This window comes from Orbicella faveolata, unplaced genomic scaffold (assembly GCF_042242905.1).
Source record: "Orbicella faveolata isolate gen_17 unplaced genomic scaffold, um_ofav_v1 contig_36, whole genome shotgun sequence".
Lineage (NCBI taxonomy): Eukaryota > Metazoa > Cnidaria > Anthozoa > Scleractinia > Merulinidae > Orbicella > Orbicella faveolata.
In genome coordinates, this window is record NW_028301565.1 from 10,386,852 (window position 1) to 10,402,500 (window position 15,649).

A 15,649-nucleotide genomic window follows, 5' to 3' on the forward strand; every position below is an offset into this window, starting at 1 on the left:
GCTACAAAACTTGTACTTATTTGTACATTTATTTTAGAAATTACAGTGGAACCCCGCGTTACAACCACCTCGTTATTGCGGCCACTTTATTCCGACCGGAAAAAAAGCTCAGTCAGTCAGTCAGAACCCTTCAATACGACCACCCCGTTAATACGACCAATTTTTCTTGGCCCGAAAGTGGTCGTATTAACGGGGTTCCACTGTACATCTGAATGATTAACAACTTAAAGCGGTCTATGAGTTCACTGGCACGTTAATTCAGGCAGCCAACTGGCGACGTTAACACATAGTGTGCTTACATTTGATGGTAGTACGTAGCCATTCCACCAGTCCTCTGCTCTCTACCACTGCCCTGAAGCACTTTGCTTTCTTCATATCCAAACACTCAAGTGCACGACCAGCCTCAAAAAACTTTTTTCCAATGCTGTTTAGGGGTTTTTGTTTGAACTCTCTTGACAACTAAATCGTAAAATTCAAATGAAAACAGGAATATTCGTACACAAATGCATGTGTCCGACGTACAAGATCAAAGAAACTAATAAAATCCCCAAAATAAAAACGACTACAAACAAGAACATTTTTTTGGATAATATTTCAAACTAAAGACGGGGAACATATTCACAATAAAACGTCGCAACACCAGGCAAAGAAACCCGCTCTCGTATCTTAAGTGTAATAAAAAGCAGAGAGTCTGAGTGAAAAAGATGGAAAACATAAATTTAGAAACCTGATTGCGCAGATCCTCGATAACTTTGAAGTCACCAGTGAAGCCCATTGCCTCCTTAAATTCCCAGATTGTGTCTGCGGCACATGCATACTGACCAAGTTGCTGGTACCGCTGTATTTGATTGGCGCGTTCAGTAGCTGTTGCCTGCAGCTTCTTTGTTCTACTCGCAGGTTGAGCTTGGCTCAGTTCAAACATGTACAACAGCTCTCGTTCAAGGTCTTTTTTCCGGTTCTTGTAGCTGTCAAAGAGCTTGTCGACATTTCCGAGGGATACCGTTCCGTCCATGGTACTAACTGCGTACTGGTTCCAATCTTGAAAAGCTGGTTTCCAGATATTTTCAACGACTTCGGAGATGCTGAGTTGTGGTTTCTTTGTCTCGTCATTCTCTCTGGCTGCTTGTGCTTTCTTTCCATACTGTGTCCAAAGCTCTTGGAAAGTTAAACTATTTTGCACGTCATGAAGTGGTGAAATAACTTCTTTAGCCACCGAGGGTAGTTTAAAGAACGTGACCTCAATTTGCTTGTCATCTTTATGCTCGCACAACTGACGTATTTGGTAACGGGAGAAATCTTGACGCGATTTTTCCTTAATACTGCCAATATTGACTGTAGAGAAATCAAAAAATGATTTTAAGCAGTATTTAAAGTAGCAAAATCCTCTGGATCTGCAACTTCAAGCATAAACAACATAATATTAGGCAACTTGAGTTCAAACGTTAGCTTACAAGTATGACGTTTAAAAATTCTTCTTTCGACAAAATACATGCCAACTTCACACACTTCTTCTCATAAGCTGAAAGATGTACTCAGTTGTTCGATTTGGAACAAACCATGTTTAGGACATTAACAAACTTGTGTAGATTGTCAAGACTTTCTTGCTGCTAAGTGAAATCTCACCTGGCCCAATCAAATCACACATGTTGACGAAGGAAGCCACTTTTTCTTTTACAGCTTGGAATTCCTCGATTTCTCCAATTCGCTGATCTAAGATTTTTTCACCTTCTTGCCTCATGTTCGCCTCAGTTCCATCTTTGGCGGGAGGGACAGTTATCTTTGATAACAGTTCCAAGAATTTCTTTCTGTATTTCTGTAAAAGACCTAAGATTTCAACCGTCACTGACGCATTTGAAATGCTTTCAACAAGAGCCGTAAGTACTGACTGAGCCATTGACAGCGTTTCTTGGCCTTCGGCTGTTAAAATACTCCCTCTTCCAGACTCATCCCCTGTTTTCAAGAAAAAAAAATTACGCTCTGAGTATTGTGCGTATTTCACAGTCACCTTTCATAAAGCTGGTGCGACTGAAATTTGAATAGACCAATCAGGACTCAGCAGGCGGGAAAAACTGCACTGACCTAACGTCAAATGCCGGTATGTTAACAGGACAGCCAGCATTGAAGTCGGCCAATAAGCCGAACTCGATGGCTTTCCTTTTCTCACTGGAGACGGCATTGAATATTCACGAAAAGATATTTACAATTCCAAAATCACTATCAGATTGTAAAAAGTGAAGAATTTAAAACATTATTTCGTGCCGCCAAGCTTTTAACTTGAGGCCAAAATTGGTCGCCTACGTTCGGCGACTCGCTTTTCGCTCGCTGTCACCAGGTAAGACATTATTTGTGTCATTTTGACCAAAATATGCTATTCTTTGTCAAATTAAACGCAGAATTCTCGAGTTAAGCATTAGAGAAGGCTTTATTTTTTGTTAGCTGCGTAGAAAAAGACCATAATCGTGTCGTTTCGCTTGGACAGCTCGTGCTGCGGGTAAAATGCAATGTACACTGAACAACACGCAGTGCTTTTAAACACACCAGACTGCTTTCACATTGCACATCATAATCCATCGCCGGAATATTTTTGACCGCGCGCGATTGGTCCAAGCACGTCACGTAACACAGCCAAAACTAATACCTGATGTTAGTATATACCACACAAGTGAATAGTGCTTTCCGCGCATTCTGACTGGCTAGCTCGGAGGTGAAAAGCAAGTACTACTCACGTCTGAGCAGTAATTATAATTGTAAATTAAGACTGAAAAAGATTCCGGGCTTTCACTCGTCAAAGCCCCAAAATATTTTTTCAGGCTTAGTTTCCAAGTTTGCAATTGCAATTACAACCGCGATGGTCAGTTCTTCATTTCATTCGTATTTCGCACCCTTTATTCTATAATCCTGCAAATTCCGTATACTTCTGTGACATTGTTGCCACAGGCATCACAAAAATCCCTGACTTTTTCCTGACTTTTCCCAGACAAAAATAAGATTTCCCTGACCAAATAATATCAGATCAGCGGCTTCTAGCCTCAACTTACAGCCGTCCTTTCTACTCATTTATTAAGACTAATAAGTTTTCACCAAATGTTCCTTCAATTTCAATTTTCGCGAACTTTTCTCTAAATGACAATTTTCCCTGACTCAACATAAAAATTCCCTGACTTTTCCCTGACCTTGAAGAATTTTTTCCCTGACCATTTCCTGACCTGTGACAACCTTGTGTGACATGTCACGCCGCGAGTTTGCGTGGTCAAACTAAATATTGCAGGGAAGCCATTATTAATAGCGTCTTTAGACTGAGTTCTGGGTAATAACATAAGAAAGTAACTAACATATCTAGTTACCAAAGAAATGGAAATATCCAGCCATCGGGTTCCAAGTGAGAAGAAACTCCACAGTACAAGGGTGCAAGCCAGACCTTCTCTGGCTCTGAGATGTTTTAGGCCAGGATTTTGTAAGCAACATTGACAAAAGTTGGCCGTACTTTACTGCTCCTGCGTCACCTCGCTGACTAGAACTTCTTAAAGTCCTGAAAGCATGGTCAGCATCTGCACCCTGTCTTGACTTTACAAAACGAACATTTTAGGTCATGAAGGTAAACTTGCGTGTAAAACTATACCAGAGAAAGTGGCAAGTTCTAGTATGTCAATAAAGTTACCTAATAAATTCAAGTACAGATCTTCAGACCAGTAAGTTGGTATAATAGCACCAATCTACCTGTATTATCTTTTCCACGGCTTCAAACGCAAGTTTGCTGATGGATTCCCCAACGGCTCTGTCGTATACCTCCAGGTCAAGTTCACAAAAGATCTCCACGAGGCAGGTTTCTCTCATCTGAAACGAAAACAAACAAAGGAGCAAAATTATGAATTCCCATTTGAAACTGACCAGGTTAGCAAATAGTAGCATCTGGAGATCAAAATATATTTTACGTTTCGTTATAAAGTCAAACTAACGAATACTGTCCTAAAACCCAAAAGCTACCACTTGGTTTGATAAAAATCCGTCTATCATCCGGTAAATTGGCTTATGGCAGGACTGATACCAAATGAGGACTCTTCAGTAAACCACTTTGTGATGCAGGCTTCCTCATTAAAGATTAATTATTGTTATTATTACTGTCAAGAGGCCACTTTCGATGTATTAAAATTCAGCTTGAAAGTGAAGCCTAGACGACACAAACGAAAGAAATGAATAAACATGGTCATTCAATTTCCTTTGTTTGTGACCTCTAAGTCTCACTGCCAAGCTGAATTTTAATACTTCGAAAACGGTCTATTGATTACCCTTTTTGTTCGGTACACAAATCGCTCTGTTAAATATCTTCGGTACTCTTCAAATCCTTGAGTGCCATCAGAGACTTTAAAAAGCACACTCCATAGCTTAACATAAAGGACAAGAGAAGTCAGTTTTACATGGCAGCAAACAAGTTAGTCATTTCAGTTTATGTTTATAGTCAAGGAGATAAGTCATATAAGGATAAGCACAGCGTGTGACACAAGCAGTTATTTTACAAGTCGCATTGCCGTACTTACATCTAAGTTTTCTAAGTCAAAAAGTTCGCTTACTTTGCTGACTCAAGGCCATTTTATAGGAAAACCCAGAAATAGATAACTCGCTGAAATGACCTCGTTTCAGCAAAGTAAGGAAACAGATACCAATACAATGTGGAAGTAAGGTAAGGTATACTTATCAAGAACGTGACAGTATTTTTACTTCCTAAGACCCACAGAAACTTGTATTTTCGCCATGACTGCTTTTACACAAGATGATCATCTCACAGCTGCAGCTAGGGCTGCCTGTGCTATGAGCCACTGACAATTCATGAATGATTTATGAAAGACTGTTAAGGCCAGTGAACTGAATTCGTTTTTATCCATTGTTCACTAGGTCCGCTCCCAGGCAATGCCTTGTTCCATTAACACGCATACACACATTTGGTGAATGTTTATAGAAAGTCGTATTTTGACACAATCATTGTTCAGTTATTAAAAGAGATCATTTTGAGGTTATCCTAGGACTGTAGCCCAAAATGAAAAGAACATGTGGTTTGGTCAAGTGCCTTAAGCTTAATGAAACGACACTGAAAAACACGACTGTCAAACATCTAAAGAGCTAGGAATTAGAAACATTGCCACTGATAAAAAAAAAACACTGGGTGAGGAAATCGTGTCAACTCCACCCTCAGAAGTTCAGCAACGTGCTATTTACAGGGTCAAAACATCGCACTTCGTACTTTGGTACGACTTTGTTCAGTAGGTTAGCCTGCGAGCAGGCTCACTTTTTGTTTGGGTAGCGTGTCACGGGCAAGGGCGGCGGAGCCGCAACCGCGAGCCGGCGAAGCTGGCGAGAAGAATGAGGCGAGGAAAAGTGAGCCTGCACGCGAGCTATTTATTTATGAATTCAGCCCCTCGCGAGGTGTCAAGTCGGCATTTCACATGTGTCAGATAGCTATACAATAGGAGCGAAGCAAAATGTAAACAAACATGACAGCGCATTGCACGAGGAGACTTTCGCGGAGGATGGTCAAACTTCTTCATGGACGGCGCAGAAACCCCGAAGAAAGCCGTGAAGGAAAGCGTGAATCGAGCGAACGATTGTCGCCGAATGTGCAACTGTTCTTTTAATGTTAAGTATGGAACAGGAAAATCTGGTTGTATGTCCATACAAAATTTATACATAGCCTCAAATCGCGATGGCAGCCGTGGTGAAGTTTTGGCCTCGATGTCCAAGAACATATTGGTGTTATATTCATTAAATCCCCGAGTTTGTCCGAGCGCATTCAATACAAGTAAGCAAACATGTTCACGGTAAATTTCATATTTTGTCCCTCGAAAGCAAATACGTGGAGACATCAAAGCATATCTTGCAATAGAAATGAGCCTAAACAATACATAAACACATGGCAAACTACAAAGGTGTCAAACTCTACGAAGCGAAACGCAGATAACAACGTAAATCATGCAGACCTATGACCTCTCAAAATTGGTTGTGTCCTGGTGTACCGGTACATAGAGGGAATAACCATTGTACTCCTTTCTTTACGAACCTTTGTTTAGCTGTTGAACATTGTTGGGTCTTTTGTATCGGTTCTTGTGAACCGGTACACGAGGTCAGAACCTAAAAATTTCCCACAGTACGGTCTAACGGCTCAAACCACGTCTAACGTGGTCCACCACGTGGGTGTCATGGCGGCCGGACGTACCATAGCATGCTCGCTAAAACTTTTACTAATTTTAGCTACTGTTCTACCTGTTTTTCGAGATAATGCCCTCACATGGAAGGAAGAAGTTCCTACCGCCCTGTTGAAGGGCTCGACGCTGCCCTTTGTGCGGGGATTAGCCTGCAACTCGACTGTTTATCCAAATTGCAGGTTTAAAAATCGTGGCAAATGTTTTCTCTCACGTAGAGTGCAATACACGGCCAAAGGGACAAGCAGTTTTAACTTGGACAGACACTTGCTGTCTTGTGGCGATATAGCGACTAATCCTGGACCTAAAGGGAGGAAAACTTCACCGAAATATCCTTACGGGGAATGTCAGAAAGCAGTAAGAAACAACCAGGACGCCATTTTGTATCACCTGTAACAAATGGTCGCACGCCGAATGCCTACCAATGTCTCGTCCTATCTTTCAATACTATCTAGAAAGGCCTGACATTGAATGGTGCTGCCCCGCTTGCGCTCTTCCGCCATTAAGTGATTCTTTCTTCGTAGTAGACTCCGAAGGAGAGGCATTATCCAGTATAATGGAAACCAATCCACCGGAAAGTGATCAAGAGAGATTAGTACAAGACAATGCTGCCGAACAGCCGCTGTCTGAAGACGACGAAATCATTGCGGATAACGCTCAGCTAGAACTTTTAAGGAGATATCACGGTAAGGATCTTTCACAGCATTCAAAATAAATTCGAAGAACTCAGGAGTACTATCAAGACAACTCGCGCTCACATAATGTTTATCAGCGAAACAAAGATTGATGCAAGCTACCCGAATGCTCAGTTTACTATACCGGGTTATTCCCTTTATCGTAATGACAGGAAGAAAGGCGGTGGTGGAATTATGGCTCTAACATCAACATCACTCAGTAAGAAACGGCTTAAGCTCGACAAGAATTTCAAGACATTGGAAATCATTGCTTTTGAGGTTAGGACAGAAACAGGCAATATGGTAATTATCGGTATTTATCGTCCCCCGAGGGCTTTATGCGGTGAATACCACCTGTTACTTGAAAATGAACTCAGTGAAGTTTGCAATTGGGCAAGTTTACAAAGCATCTTTGTCGTAGCTATTGGCGACCTGAATCTGGACAGAATGCGCCCTGACAAACCTGAGGGCAAATTACGACTGGATTTAGAAGTCGAACAAGGTTTTCAGTGCCTAATTACTAAGGCAACAAGGATCGAAAAGCGCGGAACAACAATAACAGAGTCTTATTGATGTGTTACTCAGCAACAGACCTGAAGTTTTTCGGTGTTCAGGCAACTACTATCCCTGCCTGAGTGATCACGCCCTTATTTATGGAGTCCTAAAGCAGAAAATAAATCCTAACAAACCTAAATTTATCACTTTTAGAAGTTACAAGAACTTTGACTCTGATGTTTACAAGCAGCTTTTGTCCTCGTCACCTTGGCACATAGGGCAATTGTTTGACGAAGTTGACGATCGAGTACATGTCTGTAATCTGCTAATTAATGACATACTGGATGAAGTGGCACCTGTGAAAAGAATGAGAGTGCGTGATAAGGACGTTCCATTCATGACATCCGAATGGAAAAAAGCAATCAGGGCCAAACGAAAGGCCACGGCAAGGTATTTAAAAAACAAGACACCGGAAAATTGGGAGCTCAGACGAAAGTCTAAGAACGAGGCAACTAAACAGAGAAGGACAGCGATAAAGGAATATTGGAGGAAAAAGACAGAGGACTTGAAAAACAACCCAAAGGCGTTTTTCAAAACTTTCAAACCTTTCTTAAGTACAAAGGGCTGCACAGAAAGAGAAGATATTCAGTTAAATGTGAATGGAAATGTGATAAAAGACCAAAAGCAAGTTGCGGAAGTACTAGTAGAGCATTTTGCTACGTTAGCAGAAGGAATAGGAGGTGCGGCAGTTGAGCGTAATTCAATGGAAGATTTCAAAGATCACCCTAGTGTTCAAAAGATCCAACGGGAGTACGGGGACTCGACGCAGACCATCGAAATCAAACCTGTTACGCAAGGGCAGGTTCTCGCTGTTCTTGAATCGCTGAACATAAACAAAGCTACTCGCAGTGACGGTATTCCATCTAAAGCCCTGAATATAGGAGCGCAACAGTTGTCCAAACCACTCACGACCCTTTTCAACTCGTGTCTAAGTAATAGTGAGTGGCCCAGTGCTTGGAAGAAGGGGGACTAGACCCCGGTGTACAAAAAGAGGACAAGCTTTCTAAAGAGAACTACAGGCCAATTACCATCCTCCCATGTGTAAACAAAGTTCTGGAAAAACTGGTGGGTCAACAGATAGCCGCAGGTTTTGACTCCCGCATGTATGAAAACTCGACTGCATATCGCAAACATCACAGTTGTGAAACTACCTTGATTACCCTGGTTGAGGCATGGAAGAAGGCAAGGGACGAGAGTCTTGTTGTGAACATTCTTTCCACTGACATGTCAAAGGCGTTTGACTCCCTGCACCCACCATTGCTGTTGAGTGAGCTTAAAGCATACGGTTTCAAGGACGGACTTATACAACTCCTGAAAAGCTACCTCAGTGACAGATACAATCGTGTCAAAATGGGCAACCAAGTCAGTTCGTACAGGTTTGTGAATCGAGGCTGTCCCCAGGGCTCTGCCCTGGGGCCGTTACTATGGAACATTTTTCAGAACGACCTCCCCTTGTGCATAGCAACCAGTCCATCTATGTACGCTGACGATCACCAAATCTACCACAGTGGTCATGATCTAGTGGAGGTTACATCCAAGCTTAGTGAAAGTGCAGATCAGGCAACAAAGTGGTACGAGTCCAACTTGCTGGCCGGAAACCTAAAGAAATATCAGACGTTGAACATCGGCTGCAGCAAGACAACTGACTCAGGCACTAGTGCAGTGATCTATACTAACAATCAGAAAATTAAGGCCGCAGATACTCAAACTTTTAGGGGTAACTATTGACTCCAAACTGAATTTTTCGGAATACGTTAGCTCAGCCTGCATAAAGGCAAGTCAGAGAATCGGCGTACTAAGGCGACTAAGGAATTTAATCCCCACTAAGGCCAAACTTCAGTTATACAAGTCAGCTGTACTACCTTGCCTTACTTATTGTCACCTAATGTGGCACTTCTGCAGAGCTAGCGATGCACGTAAACTTGAACGACTACAGGAAAGGGGCTTGAGGGCCGTTTACAAGGACAAGCATGCTAGCTATACTCAGCTACTGGAGAGAGCCAAGTTGCCAACTCTAGCGAACAATCGTTTACAAGACATCTGTATTCTCATGTATAAAGTTAAACATAGACTATGTCCTAATAGCATCTGTAACATTTTTAACGAGCATATTTCTGCATACAACCCGAGACAATCAGATTTTTCTACTCCTAGAGACAACACTGTTACTTATAGGAAGCACTCTCTGCGTTATGTAGTACCCAAATTATGGGGCAAACTGTCTATGGCTGACAGATCAGCCAAGACACTGCAGGCTTTTACAAACTATATTCGCAAAAGGGATATAACTCGCTTAATGGACACCGGCCGTAAGGGCTGCATCCTATGCTGCACATAATGCCCTTCAAGTCATTTATTTTTTTTTTATTCTATTAATATTAGTATTAGTATAGTTTTTTAGCAGTGTCCCCTAGTTAGTATGGTGTATTATTTCCAGGCTATAAGGTTTTTGACGCTTTGATAAAGTTCTCACTCACTCACTCACACTCAACTCTACTTTAAGTTCCTCCTTATAACACAACATGAAGTGCCCTTCATAAACACGAGTGAAGCGACAAAAAAGGTCGAGTGACCAAACACAGAACGGTAAATGTACAAATATCACGAACCGTAGATGTCGTGTAGCCTAGTCAACCCCATTTTACACTAAAGGCAAAGAATACACATTTGCGTGCAACAGGAGTTGTGCAGGCCTGTCACAGCTTTTCAATTACCAAGAGATTGTCCTTCCTTAATCTGGTCTTCAATCAGGCTTATCAACGGGCAAACAACTGAAATTACACTGTTCGGATGCTTTCCTTCCGAAATCTTTCTCTGTTCGATCGCTGTAGAAAACAGCTTAAAAATACTTTTAAAAAAACACTCACCGAAACCGGTCGGCATCACAGCGAAAACACCCCTCCCTTCCAGTAAACAATTCACAGCTATTCTCTGCTCTTGTTTTAGTTCAAACTTAAGTCAGAATTAACCGGAGGCTTGAAGAACGCTCCTTGAATAAAGTCCACAGACGCCATATTGGAAGTGTGAAGTGAAATGCAGTAAGGTTGCACTGGATTCTGTAGCCTGTCATTTTTAACCAATCGGATCGCTGCGTTCGTCATCGAACGCGGGGAATTCATAAATCAATAGCTCGCGTGCAGGCTCACTTTTCCTCGCCCCATTCTTCTCGCCGGCTTCGCGGGCTCGCGCTTGCGGCTCCGCCGCCCTTGCCCGCGACACGCTACCCAAACAACAAGTGAGCCTGCTCGCAGGCTATCAGTAGGTTTGCGAAATCTTTGCGAAGCAACAACCATGAAGACTTTCCCTTACAACCGAATCATGTGAGGCCATTTGTAGCGTGTGTCCCCGTGTAGTCAGTCAACATGTCAGACCTGGGTAAAGGGGCTCAATACTCAGCTTCCTTTGAACTGGTTGAAAAGTGTAGGTTTTATGTACAAAAAAATACACTGTCGACCGTCTAAATGATCCGCAAACAAGATACATTGAACTAAACCAAATCACTTGATGAATAAATTGTATCTCCTGCACCTCAACAACGTTGGTTGGTACGCGACTGTGAAAGCCTTGTAGACTGGTCAGCGGATTCACTGAATGCTAACAAGACGCGAAAGATAAAAGGAGTCAAGGAGTGAAATTCAACACTCCTCCCTTTATTCAGACAATGAATATTAAAATTGAGTAAAAACTGAATTTGATATTGTTAAAATAATCCTGGACAAACTTAATCTGGTTTTGACCAAACAGACTTACTGAACAAACCACTACATTTACTGGGATTAAGATATCAGATTTCAGATTTTTATTGTTTTGCACAATTTACAAAACTTATAACTTTAACAGTATTTACAGAAATGACATTAATTAAAAGAGAAAAGAAATATAACAGTACATAGCCAAAATAAAATGTGTTCAGTGACCAAAGTAGCATAGGCTTTCGTGTTGGTCACTGAGACGTACAAACAATTGACACGACATATCAGATATACTAGTTGTACCTATCGGTAAGTGCCAACGAGTGAATTGAGTTAGTAAACAGGAGTCGATTGAATTATGTAATATTTATTTGGGATACTTCTAGTATAACCGGTGTTGAAATCAATTTCTTTTAGTTAATGTTTCAAATTATTGCTGTAATTGAACACAACATTGTTTATTTTTCAACTCAGTGAGTGAACAAAACGCTAAACACTTAATTTTTTTGTATTTAAAAAATCCTGCGTGCGGGACCTCGTTGGGCGATTATTTTGCCTACTATTCTGCTTTTTGAGGCGTATACATCTTGGATTTGTTGTGATTGAATCGTACAATTGTTAAAGTTCAACAAGACCAGAGTTGTTGTTTTCTGGAATGAATTCGAGTGTTGTTTATTTGATTCAGGGTAACGCTCAGGATTTGTTCGCCATCCGTTCGAATTATTTCGGTAAGTCTAAAGTAGTTTGTCTGACATTCTGCGTTTTGAAGGTGAATGTAACTTGGATTTGTTGCGATTGAATCGCATAATTGGAAAACCTCATTCAGCGAAAGCGCTCTTTGACAGTAAATTTCAATCAACGTGTTGACAGCTCAAATCGAACCAACGAGTTCACTTCTGACGACCTCTGAGTAAAGTTCTTGAATTAAAAGAAACTTCAAACCAAACATATACCAGTAATCACTTAAGTACCGTGAATCACCGAATTGCAAATAATCCTTTACAAACACGTTCAAATTAAACAAACAACATTGATAATCTTCGTCATATTACATGCAAGCTTGTTTTACACTGTTCTCTGCTCAACACTTTTGTCTCCGTGAAAACGCGTTAAATCGAAGTTACATGCAACTCATTGATCCTTTACTAACTTATTCTACATTCACCTTCAAAAAGCAGACGCTGTGTCTCCATGTCCGGCAGCCGGATATGGTTGGCGAAATGGTGCAAAATTCACAAAGTTTATATTCATTCGCATTCAATGCTATTATTATTGTTCACGAATATATTTATTCACATTCAACAACTAAGTTTTTATTCAAGAAATATATTCATTCACATTTAACGACATATTTCTTATTCACAAATATATTCACTCACATTTACAAGTTGTATATCCATTCACATTCAACGGTTTATATTCGTTCACATTCACGATCGAAATATTGGTTCAACACGGTGCAATATTCATTCAACATTTTCTGCGCACCCTCTTTGCGCATCATTAGCTCCCAGCTCCCAGCGAGCCCTCCCATTTTCCTTCGGTCAGCGGATGACAAGTGAACACGTGACCTTTCTTCATGTGGCAAAATGGCGTCTCAGCCGGATGGTCGTCCGGAAGATGAATTGGAGAGTACTATAAGGCGTTATGTTCGTGAAGAAATGAGATCTTTCAGAGGTGGAACACAAAGTCTTATGGATCGGACACGGCATCTAATTCAAGAAGCTTCGACTTCTGTGGCTCGCGAGATCGAAACGAATATGAATGTGGCTGGAGTAAACAGCGTACCGAATGGCGGAAAACGAAAAGTGCCTGGCCATCCATTTCGACCGTCTGTGTTCGGTTCAAGCAAACGAAAAAAAGGCGTAAAGGAGCAACCCTCCATACCGAAAAGTGTTCATCTGATTGACTGTCTTGAGAAAGAAAGCGACGACGAGGATACGGATGAGGAAAGAGATTCATTTTCTTTTAGTGAGCGACATATTGTTATTAAAGGAGAGTTTGACCTTACACCAGGCCACTCTGAAGACGAAATACGCAATGAACTAATGGAAGTCTTCAAGTCTAAAATTCCAACAATAAGAAAAACAGATTTTGATTTTGTGAAACGTGAAAGGAATGTTGTTACCTTGCCAGTCGTCAAGACGGGACACAAGTGGGACTTTGCTCACGTGAAGAATCTGTGCGGACAGGGTCGTCTATATGTGAAACTTAATGTTTCCAAAGATGAATTGCTTACTAGAGGAAACTCTGACGATGAACTGTCCAAACCAACATTCTTCCGTACAGAGAGAGCCCTTGTTATTGAAGAAAATGCCGCCACAGCAGACCAGGCAGTGTGGAAGATACATGTACGGAAGACATCAAATCTCTAGTACAGCATCATCTGGTTTCATAAGTAGACCAGGGCCATCACATGCACAGCCTCTCTTGCATTCTAACAATGCCTCTCCAGGGCCACCAAGTTCATGGCAGTTCCAGTTAGAAGCCTCCCAGATTGAATCTTTAAGGGCAATATTTCCTCACCTTTCTGAAAATGATACCAGGAGTGCCCTTACCAATTATGGCTCTGTTGACAGAGCAGCAGATGCTCTCAGTGCAAATGAATCAAATGAAGTAGCACAAGAATCTTTGCCAGTTATTGTAGTAGAAGACAATCCGACAAGTGCATCAGACATTCTGACAGAATTAAGAAAACAAATGCAATATCCTCCACAAAAACTGAACATTGACAGAGAAGATTTGTTGTCAGATGCAATCTGTTATTACAAAGATCCAGACTTTGATCCCAGAAAACGTATTCGAGTCTGCTCGAAAGATCAAGTAGCTCTTGATACTGGTGGCGTATTAAGGCAATTCTATAGTGATACTTTTGTTGCCTTGTCTCAAAATGGTGATCATTTGAAGCTCTTTGAGGGTGAAGCCAAGAGACGGTTACCACTGTTCAGGAGTGAACACGTCGTGTCTGGTATTTTTGAAATCCTTGGTAAAATGATTGCTCACAGTCTCGTGCAAGGCGGTCCGGGATTTCCATACCTGGCTCCAGTAGTGTACTCGTACATCTCCACTGGTGACCTTCAGGCAGCTCTCCTTCATGTGTCAGCGATCGATGTTTGCGATCCTATTCTGTCAACCATTATTGAAAAGGTAAGACTGTAGACATGAATAATGTAAGAACTGATATCAACCAACCTTACATAAGCATAGCCTCTAGCCATCTTTACAAACATGGTCATAGCCATCTTTATCTAAACCATTAATGTTATTTTAGTTGCTCTTTTGGTCCTTGTTGTCTTTATTGTTTTTTTTGAAGACAGGTTATCAATTTTATTGGCCACAACCAGTTTCTTTGTTTTGTGAATTCACAATGAATTATATGAATGTAACTTTGGAGACATTTATATGTTAAATTGTATATTTTTGTATCTTTTTATTTTTTACTTTTCCTTTGTTAACTTTTTTGATGCTTGGTTTATCTTTACGTGTAATCACTTCTCTGTAACTTTATTAACAGATTAGAGATGCTACTGCTAATGAGCTGCCTGCTACTGATCCTGACTTGCTTCAACTTACGACAGAGAGTGGAGAGACAAGGCTCCTCACTGTAAGAATATGAAAAATGAGAATATGGGAAAAAACTTAAATTATGATTTAGCTCTCAAGAAATTAATTATCAATTAATTTCTTAATTAATTACTACTATGATTATTTTTTATTTTTATGATGAACTTTATTTCACTGTTATTATTATTGTTATTATTATTACTATTACTATTACTATTATTATTATTATTACTATTATTATTATTATTATTATTATTATTATTATTATACATTATTATCAAAGCTGTCTGCATTTTTGCTTAGGTCTTATCCCAGTTCTTGTATTTGTTAGTATTATGTTATTTTTTTTTACACATGGAGGTGCCTCATGCCTAGAAAGTACAAGGACTCACTTCTGTTTATGCAATAGTTACATGTACCTTACTTAACTAGCTTTTGATTTTGTTTTGACAGGATTCCAATAAGTTGGATGTTGTTCAATCACTAATAACCTACAGTGTTCTTACAAAGAAGAAGGTCTTGCTGGATCAAATGAGAAAGGGCCTCATGGTGCTTGATGTGCTACCCCAAATTCAGAAACACCCTGAATTGTTTGAGCATCTGTTTGTGGACAAAGTAGACCAGATAACACCAGAGTATGTATTGGAGCTGTTGGATCTAAGAGATGAAAATGATAGCATTCCTGCCAAGAGATGCTGTCAGACGCTGTCAGCCTTCATCCAAAAATCTGAGGAGACTGATTTAAGTGACTTCCTGCAGTTTGTTACTGGTAGTCCAACTGTAACAGGTAGCATGGTGCCAGGGTGTATTAAAGTGTCATGTACAGACACTGATTCATTTTATGCATCAACTTGTCTTATGGAGTTGAAAGTACTGCTGCAATTCTCTACCTACAAAGAGTTTGAGTCAACCCTTAGGATGGTTCTTAAAGGCAAGTCATTCACCATGGCCTAACTGAACACTGAATGCATTA

The 15,649-nt window shown here is 40.7% G+C and overlaps 2 protein-coding genes and 1 pseudogene across 3 annotated transcripts in view; 2 read left to right on the forward strand and 1 right to left on the reverse strand.

Annotated features, from left to right (window-relative positions):
* The window catches only part of LOC110067795 (E3 ubiquitin-protein ligase rnf213-alpha-like), an 82,369-nt gene that overhangs the window by 43,000 nt on the left and 23,720 nt on the right, over positions 1–15,649 (reverse strand). For both annotated transcript variants that reach the window (XM_089275437.1, XM_089275436.1), the window contains 6 exons: positions 4,287–4,382; positions 3,718–3,834; positions 3,345–3,564; positions 1,624–1,950; positions 728–1,332; positions 300–459 (listed from right to left, as the gene is read on the reverse strand). In XM_089275437.1, coding sequence (XP_089131563.1) covers positions 300–459; positions 728–1,332; positions 1,624–1,950; positions 3,345–3,564; positions 3,718–3,834; positions 4,287–4,382 — 1,525 coding nt within the window. The remainder of the gene's footprint in view (positions 1–299; positions 460–727; positions 1,333–1,623; positions 1,951–3,344; positions 3,565–3,717; positions 3,835–4,286; positions 4,383–15,649) is intronic.
* Positions 6,189–8,424, forward strand: LOC149102256 (uncharacterized; annotated as a pseudogene).
* LOC110057153 (G2/M phase-specific E3 ubiquitin-protein ligase-like) overlaps positions 13,758–15,649 on the forward strand; it is a 2,832-nt gene continuing 940 nt past the window's right edge. Inside the window, exons 1-3 of the mRNA XM_089275442.1 lie at positions 13,758–14,259; positions 14,627–14,716; positions 15,130–15,649. The exon at positions 15,130–15,649 is cut by the window's right edge and continues 940 nt beyond it. Coding sequence (XP_089131568.1) covers positions 13,813–14,259; positions 14,627–14,716; positions 15,130–15,630 — 1,038 coding nt within the window. The 5' untranslated portion in view covers positions 13,758–13,812 and the 3' untranslated portion in view covers positions 15,631–15,649. The remainder of the gene's footprint in view (positions 14,260–14,626; positions 14,717–15,129) is intronic.